Source organism: Chelmon rostratus, chromosome 18, assembly GCF_017976325.1.
Source record: "Chelmon rostratus isolate fCheRos1 chromosome 18, fCheRos1.pri, whole genome shotgun sequence".
NCBI lineage: Eukaryota > Metazoa > Chordata > Actinopteri > Chaetodontiformes > Chaetodontidae > Chelmon > Chelmon rostratus.
In genome coordinates this window covers 21,133,841-21,148,584 of record NC_055675.1, presented here as the reverse complement: position 1 = coordinate 21,148,584, position 14,744 = coordinate 21,133,841, and the positions used below count along the sequence as shown (strand labels likewise).

The following is a 14,744-nucleotide window of genomic DNA, read 5'->3' as shown; positions in this document are numbered from 1 at the left end:
AGTAAAATATTTAAAAAAAATCCCTGGCTGAATGTTAAATCCCTAAAATTGGAGAAAAGATGGTTTCAAGGATCACCGGATTCTCCACAGGCTCAGTTTTAATATGGAAAACTCGTGTTGTTCACCAGAAATCAGCCTGATTTGTATGTGACAACAGCCATTTTTTATCTTTTGTTGAATGTAAAATCGAACAGATGTAAAATCAAGTAAGAAGCCCTGATGTTTATACACCACTAATGACCAGCAACAGTGTTTGAAAAGAAACACGATGCTGTTTGGATTCAGGATTCAGGAAACGTTCTGAACGAACCTTCACTGACAACACTTTTCATTTGTTTTACAATATCTGCTCGTGGCTCAAGAGGAGTCGTGTTTTATGGCCGTGTTGAGCAACTCAGAGCACCTGGTTACGGGTCGAACCACCATCTTTCGTACAGGTGAACATGAACATGGTGTGGAATAAAGAGGAGTCTATGAGTCTATGTTATAGGACTGCAAAGCTAATGCAATGCTAACTATATTGCTTTGCTGCCTTAAGTTAAACAAATGGAACACAGGAGGTGAACATCATCCACCCACTGTGGCACCTCCCGGAGTGGGAAAAAAATGTTTCCAACGAACATAATCCAGGCAGCGATTACGTTTCCTCCAAACAGTGTTTGGCTAAAACCATTTAGTTTATAAACATCATTTCTAGGAGAGTTGAGCTGTCAAATAAAAAAAATACAAGATTTTCCTCTGAAATGCAGCGGAAGGAAAGTGAATTCGCCAAAATGGAAAGTTCAAGTAGCAGAAACTCTGAACTGTTCTGAGCTCGTGACTTCCAACCTGTAAGTCACAGGCTGAGTCTTACCACTGGGCCCTGAGTCCCCGGCAGCCCGTTGCCCTCCGACGTACAGGTGCAGGAGTTGGGAAGAGACGGACACTTCAGCTCATCTCTCTGATGGAGAAGGAAACACACAGTTCAGTCAGAAACAACCAACACATCAAACAGAAATAACTGTCGAGTCCAAGTTTCAGCCGATTGAACTTTAGATTCAAACGTGTCACTTCATCAGCGGCAGGTTGTTCATACTGTCACAGTTCAGGACGTCTGGAAGTCACATTTTCTGGACTCGCTTCACAGACTAAGACCTCCAGAACAAATGTGTGGGCACAGTGACAGAACCCTTTCAGCACCACGACGAAATGACGCTTCTTTGTAAGTTAAACCTCAAAAAAAAAAAAGAAAAAAACAGCTCAGGAAGAGCCTTCTATCGAGGTGACGCAGAAGCTGTATCAAGGTAGACAGATGTCAGATGTAGTCCTGCTCTCACATGGAGAACTACAAATGTCAGAGAAATCTGATGCTTTAACATTAATAAATCATTTTGTGATTGAGTTTCTGTCTGAAACAGAACAGTGGCAGAGACGACGTGCAGCCTCTGAAGGTCCGAGGAGACGGTCGACGAGCTCTTCGCTCGTCAATCACTAACTGGATTACACTGTGAGGCGTTGACGGACGATTTGAAGCTTTTACAACCAAAGAGCGTCACGAGTTCAGGTTCTCACAAAGTGACTGCTGCTGCATCCTTCAAACCAACCAATCAGAGCACGGCATGAAACGAGGCAGAAAACGCTGGCTTCTGCCACGATTGTAACAATCAATTAACCATTTAAATCATTTATCAAGAAGAAACGTGAAACATGTGCTGGTTCCAGTCTCTTCCTTTGGGTTATAGATCATGTTTATGATATTTTTATTACATGTATGTTACAGTTAGCAAGAAGCCGATGGGCGGCTTTACAGCTCAGAACAGGAAAGGTGGATCTCCCAAAGGTTTTGTTAAGGAGATGCAGCTTTACTTCTGTTCGGTTAATGAGCGTCACTGTTGAGGCGTTCGCTGTGACGTTCGTGCCGTGTTCGTCGGAGGTTTACTGACTTTGACAATGTTTTGTTTGGAGAAACCTGCCAGCTTCATTCTTTGCTCAAAGCAAACTCATCAGCAACAACACTCCGGTCTTACATGTTGAATATTTTTCATCATTTATGTCTCCTTACAAGTGACATTAGCCATCTGAAAGTTGGACCTAACTTTATGTTGCTGGGGTTCAGAGCGTCAGCTAAACGTCTGCAAAGTCATCTAAACACACCGGACCTGTTTAACAGACCTATCAGGTCATGCAGGATATTTACTCCCTGCAGATGTGAAACTCTGCTGTTTCCAATGTATATTTCCACACCGATCGCCTCAGTTTGGTTCATTTAAGAATTGTCAGTGAAACAGCCCAATCAGGCAGCTGTCCTCGCTCTGCAGCAATTGAGATAATAATCCACCGGAGCTGAATCCTTTCTGGACGTCCAACCGCAGACGTGCTGCGCTCAGACAAAGCTTTATTTGTTCCAGTGTCTCTGGAGATCTCTGCTGGGACTGAAGTGAGAAAGCTTCACATTGAGGAAGGCCAGAGTCCAGCCGCTGAACAACAGCCTGCACTGTGCTGCGTTTAAAGATCTCATACTGTAGCTGCTGCCGGTGGCCAAATATGTAACTGCTTGCAAACAAATGTTCCTGTTTTTAGCCACGCAGAGGTCTTGAGAAACACCAGATATGTTTTTCTGATGTGAGGCGGATGAAGGACGAAGAGAGAATGGAGCTTTTCTACATTGTTGTTAAGACGTCGGTCCTGTTTGTGCTTGTTTTATGTTCTTTACTGCCTATAAATTATCACCAACGTCTCTTCAGCTTTGCTATTTTCTTTCTAATCAACCTGCGGTTCGTCAGCGCTCCACACGATAACATCCATGTTAATAATCAGTGGTTTGCAAACACATTACAACAGCTTTTTGTTTTACCCCAAAACCACCAAACGAGTCAATGATTGTGGGTTTAATAATATCACCATTTAAACCAAATTCTGTTCAAAAGGATGAGAAAATCTCCACAAGTTGAAGCTTAAACTGGCGCCTCGACAAATACGACAAGCCTCATTTCTAAAACCAATTAGAAACAATCAGGTCTGCATTTAAGTGATCCTAGACTAAAGACTGCTGGTTGTTTAAGGGTCGTCAACTCTGCATGGGCTTTATGAATGACATGACAGGAAATGGAGGTGTGAGGAATTAGCACACCCACGATCAATTATTTTTAATGCTCTCCTCTTTGCTTGCAGTTTAAGGTCCGGACCGTTCCTCGGTTCAGTCTCTGCTCCACCTCGTTCACTGCAGCGGCGACACGCTCCGAGGCTTCGTTTGTCAGCCCTCTGTTTAGTCCAATGAATAATACGTGTTGCCTGGATTCAATCTCCTCAACCATCGCCGTGATCTCATCTTTTCTCTTGTGGTCCGTGGTGATTCCTGAGCAGACCCTCGTTTGTGTTGCCATTACAGGGGAAATCCGAGGCAGGTGCCGTCAATTTAAGTTGATTTAAGATTTATAGATCGCAGGTGTGTCAGTTACAAACCGGATTCTTCAAGGCTGCTTCAGCACTTTTTTTTAAGCATCTTTTATGAATCAGACATGAGGACACTGTCAAAAATGATCTTAAGACTAAGTTCAAGTATAAATCTAAGAACACGTTTAGAAATAACCAACTGGAATTATGGCCAAAACCAAGAAACCATACTGAGGTTGTAAAGGTGTGTGTGAGGATGCACAGCTCTGTCAAACGTATGGGTCGCAGCTATTTTCTGAACTCGCTTTATGTTTTCTGTTAGATCTTTCATCAGGCGTATGGGCTGACTCACACCGCTGCATATCATCCCGAATACATCCTGTTCATGGTTCTCTTTGATTCGAGCCGGTTCTGACCCTCATTACGCTGCTCTGAGCTTTGATCTGCTGCTGGAAGAAAACGGCCAAGGACACGCCGAGTGTGTGGACCTGCAGCAGCTGGGTGTTACGGCACAAACACACTCATCATTTTCACTGTCAGGAGGCTGTAAGTACCTCTTCCGAAACCTGTTCTGAAAATGTCTGAGGAAACCCAGGTGGGCTGATAGTTTCCTATAAGGTGATCAGGTGACACAGCGAGGACAGATGTAAAAACAAACAGGAAAAAACACACAAGCAGATGTGAGTTTTAGATTTTCTACGTACAGAAATCATCTGAGGGCGGTGTGTTTCTTACTTGAGCCTCGTATCAAGATGACGTAACCATGGCCACAGGCAGCGGTATCTACATTTTCTTTACTTCCAGATTGAAAAAACAAAATGTACATTGAAAGCATATGTCTAATCAGGCCTTGAAAACCCACTAACACAGCTTTATTTTGCTAATTTAGACTTTTTGTTTAAAAGCCAAATTCAAAATGATATGAAGAAAAGTGTACAGGCCAAAAACTCCATCAGTCGTTCCTATATTGTATAATCCAAATAGATTTAAGGAGCAGAGGAAATGTTGCTCACAACAGTTGATTATCTGGATGCTAAAGTGGAAGCCGCAGCCAAAGGCCGACCATCATTCAGCGGTGCTGGCTGGAGGTGAAAGGAGCGAGTGGAGGTGCTGGTACAGTATGAACATATTAAACACGTTAAGTTAAAAGGCCTCATGTCCATTGCTTCACGGAGGTGGGGGTTCCCTTACCATAGACGGGAGGTCACAACATCTGTCCCTGCTGGTCCAGCCCAAGCTGCAGACAATATCGAACATCTGGAGCTGGAACTGTGGAGAGGAAAAGAAAAAAAGAGAGAAAACATGGAAATAGTGTTGTGGTACATGTGTCTCTGATACGCCCTTCACAGCTCCCAGAAGACCCAGAGAAAGACAGCAGAGAATGCAGCACAGCTGAGTCCCATCAACCCACCAGAGACAGGAAACGGCTCATATTGCATCCATACTGACAGCTCAACATACAGAACTGCACAATATGTTCGTTTTAATGTACATTTTAATCACGCTCAGTCCACGACTGTGTTGGGGTTCTGTTGGAGGGCTCCTCAAACCGCCTCCCAGCTAACTGCCGATGTTACGAAACTGATCTGTGTTCAGATTCAAACATGAGCTAATGTCACAGCGAGCTACAACAAAATCACAGTTCTGTGGTTTCTTTAAAGTGAGTAACATAATGAATAAATCACACTTTCTCCCCTACGAGTGAAATGATGAGTTCAGGGCCAACCAGTGGCTAATAATGTTAGCAAAGTTAGCAACGCACAGCTGTGTATGTTTCTGAGTAGGCTGACTAACTCTGAGGAACCGTTAAAACAATTTCAGGAAAATGTTGGAGAATGTTTAGAAGCAGAAACTACGTTCTATATCGCTACGTCTGAACGAGCTGAACATTCAAACACATCGTCATTATATCAGACCTAAAACAATTATCTTGTCAACAGTGAAAAACTACAGCTCCCATGAGGCTTTGGCAGCAGGCTAACGGCTACAGGGCAGTCCACCCCAGCGACGTTTTTCGACGCATTTCTGGAACATTTTTGACATTTTGTTAAGTTTAATAAATAAAACACTTGTAAATAGTTTACTTTAGCAAATTGTTTTCATCTTTTTTCCATAAACCGCACGCTGTGCTCGCCTTCTTTTTTGTCTGAACCTTGAGTCAATTCATGACACAATCCACACTGACGTGAGTCTGTATGAGTGTCATGTTATTAATTACATCTGTATTGATCCAGTTTCACTACAGACTCCACATACGAGCCTCCACGATGCCACAGAAAGAGTCAAGAGAATCCTCAATGAGTGAAATACACTGGTTTGTAATTACCGCTTGTGGCCACAGAGGTCGCTGTTTAGCACAGGTTTCATAGACTTGTCTTAATGAGAAAATTATGTGCTTATAATACTGCTGCCAGTGTTCTTGTTACAACTTTATCAGACACAATGTCCAGTGTTAGTAGCTCCATGCTAACACTGTAGCATACACTGTCCAGCAGTCACTGCAGATAATCTTTTATTTCTGACAGCACATGCTGTGAGTAATTAAGTTACCGAATCCCCCAAAATAAATCAAAAGAATTTGGAAAAGAAACTCAGCTCCCTTGAGGCTGTGATAAATTGAATGAAAAGGGTAGTTCATGATATTCTCCAGCTCCTGAAATCTGATTTCTTTTCATTATATCTAAATGTTGTTTTTGTTTGGGCTTTTGTAATATTTGCAGACTGCCAACCATAATCCTCCTGTAGGCATGAACATATTCAAAAAGTAAAATTACAAATGTAAGTTAAACACAGTTCAAACACTTCAGATCAGATCTGAGTTGACTTACAGTTGCTGATTCTCCCTTGGAGCCGATGGACTTGGACATCTTGCCCAGAACCTGGTAGCCATCGCTGGACGTGTTTCCAGCGGCCTTGATCTCCTTTTCAGCCACTTCTTGGCAGTCGATGTTGAGTCTGACGCCGGTGGATGAGACCAGGATATGGAGCTTCAGGGAGAAAGAGGAAAGAAGAGGAGGAAAAGAGAAAAGAGGAGAATTGACTTTATTGGCACATTCTTTGTTCTGAGACCAAGTCTTGAGTCTGGTTTTTATCCTGATGGCCTGCAAATTATTAGGTTGTGCTGAGTCTGACGGCGGAGCTGGAGCTCAGGGTGGATGAGCTCCATCGTCTCCGCTGTACTTCAGTTTATCTACAACACTGCTGGAATGTAAGAGAGGAAAACGAGTGCTTCTCTCTCTTCATTCAGAAGAAAAGGTGCTCCATCAGGCTGCAGGAAGAAGGTTGCTGGATTGTATAGAATTTCACATGGCGCTTTGGCTTTGAGCTGCTTCCTGGGAATTTTACATCACAATGACACCAAACTTCTGGTCGGTGCATGCTCCTGTTTATAGACGCCAAATGCCCTAAAAACTGCAACTTTTATGGCCATAGCTTCTTTTCTCCAGAAAACAGGGCATTTAAAGAGCTTCATAGCATGCAGTAAGGGTCCATTTTCTAAAGTCAGGATATCTGCGGATACCACTCAATTAAGTTTGTCACAAATTTAAGCTCTGTGTAGTAAATAATGTGATGTTCAGTTTTCTCCTGACTGGTGACTGGAGGACAAACACACCATCATGTTGTACTTTGTGTGTGGAACAAACAGCGAGAAGGCGACAGGTGGTGCTCAGAGTCCGTGCTGCATTTGTTGCGCAGCTGAGGCAACAGGCTTCACTTAATTACACTCAATTAGCCAAAGTGCACGCTTCTGCATCCTGCCTTTGTTTCTTCTTGTTATTTATGAAATAAAACCCAAACTTCTCAACAGATGTGAGTTTACTGGAATGAGACGTGTCCTTAATCAAGCTTTGTTAAACATGTAATAAAATCTAATGTTGCTTTGTCCGGACGATTATTCAAAACAACGCGCCCACAAAAACGTGCAAAACATTTACTGTTACAGAAACAGATCCTTGTGGAGCCATGACGCAACTGACGCACGTTCATGATAAAAGATCAGTGTTCATTCAGACGTGACACGTAAACTAACATGAGGAACATCCCAAGAACGCCACAGTCAAGTTCACACAATTTAAAGTGGTTAAGCGCTGACATGGAATCAGCACTCGCTATCTTGGCAGTCTGAGTTGAGGTTTTGGAATCAGTATCGAGAAAATGTTTTTAAAAAATGATTTCTGGTCATTTTCAGCTAATCGTGAATGTTCACAGTAAAGTTCTCCCACTGTCTTTGCTTTAAAGTTCCTTTATCGTGGAACACACGCAGGAAGTGATGCCGTAGTATAAAACAGCAGACATTCACAGCTCAGTTAGCTCCGGTGTTTACCGTGGATCTGTCAGGTCATGGCTGATCCCAGTCTGCTTTACAAGGTCAGTATCAGGGCTGAAACTGATCCAGCGGACTGAAGCATCCCTGCATACCAGCAGCTTGATGTAAACAATTCCACTTTTAAATAAACCCTTTGCTCATCTTTTCTGCTTTCCTGCTCAGCCACATCTCAGAGATTCCTCCCTTTTGCATCATGTTTTGGAAGCCAGATCTCCCAAAATTCTTTCCTTCCATCTCATTGGAGGGTTTGAGGCAGCTGACACCACCTCAAATCGTCGGTGTAAAGTAACTGAGGAAATAGTGGATTTATCTCTGTTACACACACACACCACCATAATGCCTTCCTCCTTACTCAGATCTCCCTCGCCACATCTCATGATGTCATTTTGCGGTAAGCCACGAGCGCTGCCTTTACAACAACTTTTCCTCGAAGCCAGCCCCTCTGAGGCAGCGGCCGGTCTGAATCGGTCCAGCTGTGTGGAGGCTGCCACTGTGAGCTGCAGCAGCCGCCGCTCGCTGCTTTGTGGTCAGCCAGCGTCCACGGAGACGCAGAGGAATGTTCAGCCGACCACTGAGAGCGGACGCCGCCCGCAGAAACACGTCCAAGAACGACTTCAGGGAGGGAACAGCAGCCCCGTTTCCATTTACGCTACAGACCAGCCTTCAAGAAACCAGCAGGTAGCGGTGGAGCTTCAGCATGTCGCTCTCAGCGCTTCCACACCGAGTCTCAAATAACAGCAGCGACATGGTTCGAACTCAATCTGCCAATATTTAAATGTGATCAGGCCCACAAGTGAAAAAGAAAACTCTGCTTCACGCAGATTTTTCTTCTCATCAGGCTGGAAAATCCTCTGAGAGTTAGAGGAAACTCTGATACACTGTTCCTGTAAAACACACACTGATGTATGATCGCATGCAGATCAGTGAGTGTGTGTGTGTGTGTGTGTGTGTGTGTGTGTGTGTCTCAGTCATGTGGATAATATCAGCTATTACTGGCATCAGACCCGTTAAAATAAAGCTGCTCAACACAGAACTTCATTCATTTTTCACGCTGCTCTTCCAGCTTTGGAGATCTTTTGAGCCTCACTTTGGATTATGATTCAACCTGAGAGATGAGTCAGAGATCTCACATCAGGTAATGAGGTTAGTTTGAGAAAAAGGTGTCCTGCTCTAATTAATGTGTCGTATTCTTGTTTCTCAAAGGATCGGACTGACGATACTCATCAGTGAGCTGATGTTCCTTCATCACCATAAACACACACTCACACGCTGTTTATTTTGACTCAATCCCAAACACACATCCTGCTGCCACAAATACTCACTACAGCAGCAAACGAGGATTAATCCGCTGCTGAAAATAGTCCCCAACAAATGCAGTATTTCCACCTGTTTGTTTGATTAAAGCTACAGTGAGCAGCTGAACATGCAACTTCTCAACCGTTTCAAAACTGAAACTATATACTTGTGAGGTGTTTTTAAACATTTAGATCAGGAAACAATAGGCTTCCTCAAACAGGAAGTCAGAAAGTGGAGACATGCCTGCCTTTTCTTTTAAAGAGGACAGTAACAGCAGGAAGTGGAAGTCAGTGAAACCAGAGAGAAAAATGAGTAAATTTCAGACTGACTCAACTTTCTCCTGCATCCATGTTTCTAATAAAAAAACGAACTTGATAACTTGTGTTTTACGGCTCTTCAGGCGCTTCTGGAATGCACCTTTAACCCCTCATGCTGCTGTCTGTCAGGTACAGGTGGGTTATAAGAGGATGTTTATACAACTGAAGAAGAAAGTGGTCACCTGTGCAGAGGTGGTCACACTCTCTGGAAAGCTGTCTTTGACCAGTTTTCACACTTTGTTTGAATGTGTATCTGCAGTCGACCTGAAGCTCTGTCTCTGTTTTTCTGTCCATTGTGTTTTCTTGTATGCACTGGGATGTCCTAATCATTATTTTGAACTTTAATAATGAGCTTATATTTACCTAAATGTTGATAAATATGTATGTGACACATTGAAGTAACTAAGATACTAAATCTGACACACGTCATCTTTAATGAGCTGATTGATCCAAATACTGAAGGTCTTGATCAGCCTGAATTATTGATATGAAAGTACGATCTTTGGATGAGTACAAACGCCTGCTGGCAGACGAGTTTAAGTCTGACCCGCCTTCAAGTCACTCATGTAATGAACGTTAATTATTGACAGCTGATCAGATCTGCCACCTGGCTAAAACTGAGAAGCTGCTGTCTGAGAGAGAGAGAGAGACGGAAGCTGTCAGAACTTAATTTGATTGTTTCCTTGGCAACAAATTGCAAGTATCCAGAGAGCAGAAGCCTCTAATAAAGGTTTCATCTAATAATAATCTAAGAATTAGGTATCGTCTCAGTTTTAAACACCTATCTTCATGCTTTCCATCTTCACACTACTTTCATATTTAACACACTTAAAGTGAGCTGTACAATCATCAGAATCTCCTCTCTCTTTAAAAATTAATTCAGACTTGGTCTTGGCCTCGAAGCTGTTCCCATTCGTCGGCGCACCTTTTGTCCCTCGGCTTTGTTTCCTCTTGTTTTTTGCTCTCTGGGTCTCTTTGAAAGTTACTGGCAGGACTGTTAATCTATTTCTCTGCAGCTGGCGCAGATCATCAGCGGCACTGATAGTTAACACAGAGCTCGCAGGGAGGATCTTTACTCTAAACCCCGTTTAGTCCCATTGGAGCTCAGAGACGCTCAGTAATCGTTCAGGTATCCACAACAGATCTGTGTGTGTGACTGATGTCTGCTGTGAAACACATCTGCAGGAGGAGTTCAGAGATCCATCCAGGCCTGAGTTAGCTGGTTGGTAAGATGCTGCGAGGGGAAGGGGATTAGAGAAGTCAGACCTGGTGATGTGTTGGATCGCGGCGTCTTTCATCGTCGCGTGGTGATGTCAATCTGGCACAAAAACGGACCCAAACTCACAGGGAGGCTGCAGTCGGGTTTAAGCAAACTTTCTAAATCATCAGTTTCTGCAACGTGCTGACAGCGAGTTCAAGACGTCCCAGTCAGCTGTGAAGGTCTGCCAGTCCCAGTACCTGACAGGCGTTTAAATCTTCAAGTTTAAGGAGACGATTCTTCACTCCTGTTAACTTTATTATTGCTGCAGGGTTCAGCGACAGAAACGTCCAGAGTGAAAGGTTCAACCTTCACGACGTGCATGTGTCCACCCTGCAGCAGCGACCTTGACACCGAGCTCCTGGCAACTTCCAGGTTTACGGCCAAGTCTGACCTCTGACCTCTCTGCGCAGGAGGTAAAAGAAGAATTTCACCCTCGGGGATCAATTCTGCATCACTTTCTCTCCCTCTCTGAACAGTCATATTCATGTCTTGTGTTAAAGAAACGTTCACCCAAACATCCCTCCCTACATTCAACAACTGCCTGGATATTTCCTGACTGAGCAAAGAAGAAAAAGACGTTCTGAATGAACTATGGCTCAAAGTGCCCAGAGGAGCAGTAGCATCGGGCCAGCTGTCTCTATAGCATGGCAGGAAATCTAAATCACAGACAGTCAAATTGTCCAATGAGAAAGGGACTGACATGTCGCCGTGTGCAGATGCATGCTGGGAGGTAAAACCACAGTGCAGCAAGAAGACTGCCGTCCTAAACCCCTCCTGAGCCGAGAGGAAACTGCAGAGAGAGATGGATGGAGGAGCAGCACCGCCTTCCTGCTGGCGCTCCTCAGCCGCTCTGATGTAATTGTTTAATAGCAGTGACCCAATATTTTCCAGGCGAGCGTCCCAGCAGAGACTGCAGTGCATTTCTAATGGTCTCCCCCTCCTAGAAGAGCTCCTTGTTAAACTTTGAGACGCTGCTGTCCACTCTGCTCCCCCCAGCAGGGCCTTTTATAAATGAGCGTCGCCATCAGCAGCCCCGACCTCCGCTGCAGCAGGAGCTCATCGGCTCTGCCTGCAGCCTCGCTGCAGAGTCAGCGGAGACGGAGAAAGGACGGCTCGTTTCGTAGCTGCTGCAAACGCCGCAGCTTGAGTTTCTCATGTTGGCTGATAAATCTGAGTGAGCTTAGTCAAGGTACAACGTCCAGTGACAGTTACATTCAAGCCACAGACGCTGCCTGAGCCGCTGTTGTTCTTAATAAAAAACACACTCAGTGGTTTGGCAGTGTTTTTGATGCTTTTTCTGTCTATGCTGCCGGCAGAGAAACAAGTCTCATCACGTTCAGTTCATTAAAAGAATTTGCATTTGTCCCGTTTTGTGGGCGGCTCACGACACTTCCTTCCATTTCTCATCTTCTGAAATGGTCTGAAAACCTCTTTCACTGTGCAGCGGATGAAATATTCTGTCAGCGAGAGCCTTGAAATGACTTCAAAAGCAGGGTTTAGTGTTGTTACATAACCCGTCTCGTTTTCCCAAGCTTGGTTTTAAGCTTTGAGAAAAAGCATCTCAGGCTGTAGCTTGAACGTAATGATGCAAATTACACGAGAGCCACAAACTGGAGCCGCTGATGAGCATGCAGTTTGGAAAGTCTCTTTAAAATAAAAAAAAAAGATTTCATACAATAAATCAGCAGCAGTATCGACCATTGCTCCACCTCTGGCTGGATATTCAAACCAAACCAAGTGAGGATTAGTCAGACTCCAGAAGATGCAGACGGCTGCCTCCATCAGTCCATTAGAACTGTATGTAACGCATCCTGCGTTTTACAACCTGCAGAGGACCATCTGTTTGTCTGAGCCCTCTTTACGTCTCAGGAACACGTCTGTAGTTGCATGTGAGGCGCTCCGACTGTAATATACAACACATTTGGAATCTCAGGCATCTGCAGTATCTGTATGACCTCGGGACGTCCAGCGAGAACAAAGAGGAGCGATTCGATTGATGTGTCATGCCCTGGTCACGCCGAGAACTAAAAAAAAAAGTTCAATAATTCAACCATTAAAGACACATTTGACCGTCTGCTTCATTCCCTTCAACTTAAATGTGCAGAAACCCAAAATAGCCACACGGGCTCTGGAAAGTGCTGCACACTGGAAACATTTTCAGCTTTTAGTATCCCCGTCGTGTGTTTAGTCTGCTGTCTAAGCATCTTTCCTGCACGATGAATGAGGTCTGTTTCACGCAGCAGCTTTGTCGCTTCTGTCTCGAGTGTCTGGGAGTCTTTTGGCATTAATCCGCCGCAGATAAACAACTTCTTTACCTTGTGGAAGCTTCCGTGGAAGATCCTCTTCACTTGATCGCTGTCGAACGTGACCCTCTGGAGGTCACCGCGCTCGTCTTTGTTGTAGAAGGACACGGTCTGTCTGGAGGCTGAGCGGAGACAAAAGCAGAGATGTTACTCACTGTTCTCCTCACTTGTATGAAAGCTGAGGTTAAGACTCAAAGGCGCTGCCTTGAAAGAACATTTGTGGAGGTTTTTTTTTTTTTTTTTGGCTTACTCACAGACATTTTGTTCCACAAACAAGCTCCTGAAAATAAAACCTGGCTTTTATCTGTGGCTCAAACACAATCATGTAAAAGTCTAAAATGATGTTTACACGAGCGAACAAGCTGCAGCTACTGAGCTTTTTGTGACTCATTTCCTTCAGCTTTGAGTTTTCCCGTCTTGTGCCTGAAAATGAGGCCGAAGATCATTTTAAAGTTTATTTAAATTCTTCCAGACGTTCGCCAACATCAAAAACATCCAGGCCGCATCTCCGACTTGCAGGAAATTGAATCAGACGCAGTGAAAGGCCAGAGTCTTTTCTGCCTTTCAACCAATACTCTGCTGTGATTACTGAGTGTTTCAAAGTATTAGCAGACCGAATAAAGCAGCATATTTACATTTACATCAGGCTTTAAGATACATGAGGTTTGATTTTCAGAGCAGCAGAGCTCAGTTTCCACACACTGTCCCATTTGGTCACTTTAAGCCATTTTTAACCCCAGTATGTCTGATTTGTTGAGAGTCCTGCCACAGCTCACAGTATGTGAGTTTTGAGGATTTGGAATTCAGATATCCTGCTTTTTAAGCCTCTGACTGGACAAATGTACATGCGATCCTGCGGCATATCCAGTGTACGATAATATGATCTCCTCTCCTTACTTGCATCATGTTGGGCCACTTGAAAGAGGCAGAAACTGAAGAAGCAGAGGCTGCCATATTCTCACCTTTAGTCTCCAATATGAATCCAGCTCTAAAGCTCAAGTGGATCCTTCACTTCCCATAATGCAGCTCATCAGTCTTTAGATGGATTGTCCCTGCCTGGTCGATGCCCATGTCCTCGTATTAAAAAATGTGTAGTCTGTCAGATTTACTGACATCATACAACTGAATAGCGTTCGTTATGATGATGAAGCATCAAGTTTATGATTTCAAATGTCTGTCATGACTTCATGTATCAACATCGAGTAAGTATTATTCGTTTAAGCTAGTTTTAAGGGCTAAAGCAGGGAAATTGCGTAGCATATTTAGAAAAGACGACTGATACCACCCTCACATCTGTATGTTAAATATGAAGCCTGAGCCAGGAGACGGTTATCTTAGTTTAGCTTAGTTTAGCTTAGCTCAGTTTAACTCAAAGACTGGAAACAGGAGGAAACAGTTGGCAAGTTAACTTTGGCTTCATCAATCTTCTCATCAAACTTTCTCCCAGAAATCAAATAAGCATATTCCCCAAAATGTGAAACTATTCCTTTAATAATGCAGAGATTGATTCTCCCTGTGGAGGATCTGAACCTCAGCGTCAGGGTGTTATTCCAGAACCGGAACAAACGGTCGTCACTGGAGGATTCCCATTGAAGCCCTGCAGAAAATCCTGCTGACAGACTGAAGCTGAGGCTTTACAAGAGCCAGCTGACCTCCCGATCACACGGGACGCTTGTGGTTAAGGGAGTCGGCTCGGTTATCAACAGAGACCGAAGCAGCCGGAGGGCACGGCCGGCTCTTTACACCTCACTCAACTCATGAACAGATACAACACAATGAAGCACAGCTGCTGTGCATCCCCTCACACATTACCACGCCATGTTTTCATGCTCTCCTCTCACAACACACAGCAGAACAGAGGGTGACAC

The 14,744-nt window shown here is 44.0% G+C and overlaps 1 protein-coding gene across 1 annotated transcript in view; it reads right to left on the bottom strand.

Annotated features, from left to right (window-relative positions):
* Positions 1-14,744, bottom strand: part of col12a1b (collagen, type XII, alpha 1b) — a 130,657-nt gene that overhangs the window by 16,549 nt on the left and 99,364 nt on the right. The window contains exons 63-66 of the mRNA XM_041958233.1: positions 12,889-12,998; positions 6,201-6,359; positions 4,564-4,641; positions 854-940 (exon numbers count right to left, since the gene is read on the bottom strand). Coding sequence (XP_041814167.1) covers positions 854-940; positions 4,564-4,641; positions 6,201-6,359; positions 12,889-12,998 — 434 coding nt within the window. The remainder of the gene's footprint in view (positions 1-853; positions 941-4,563; positions 4,642-6,200; positions 6,360-12,888; positions 12,999-14,744) is intronic.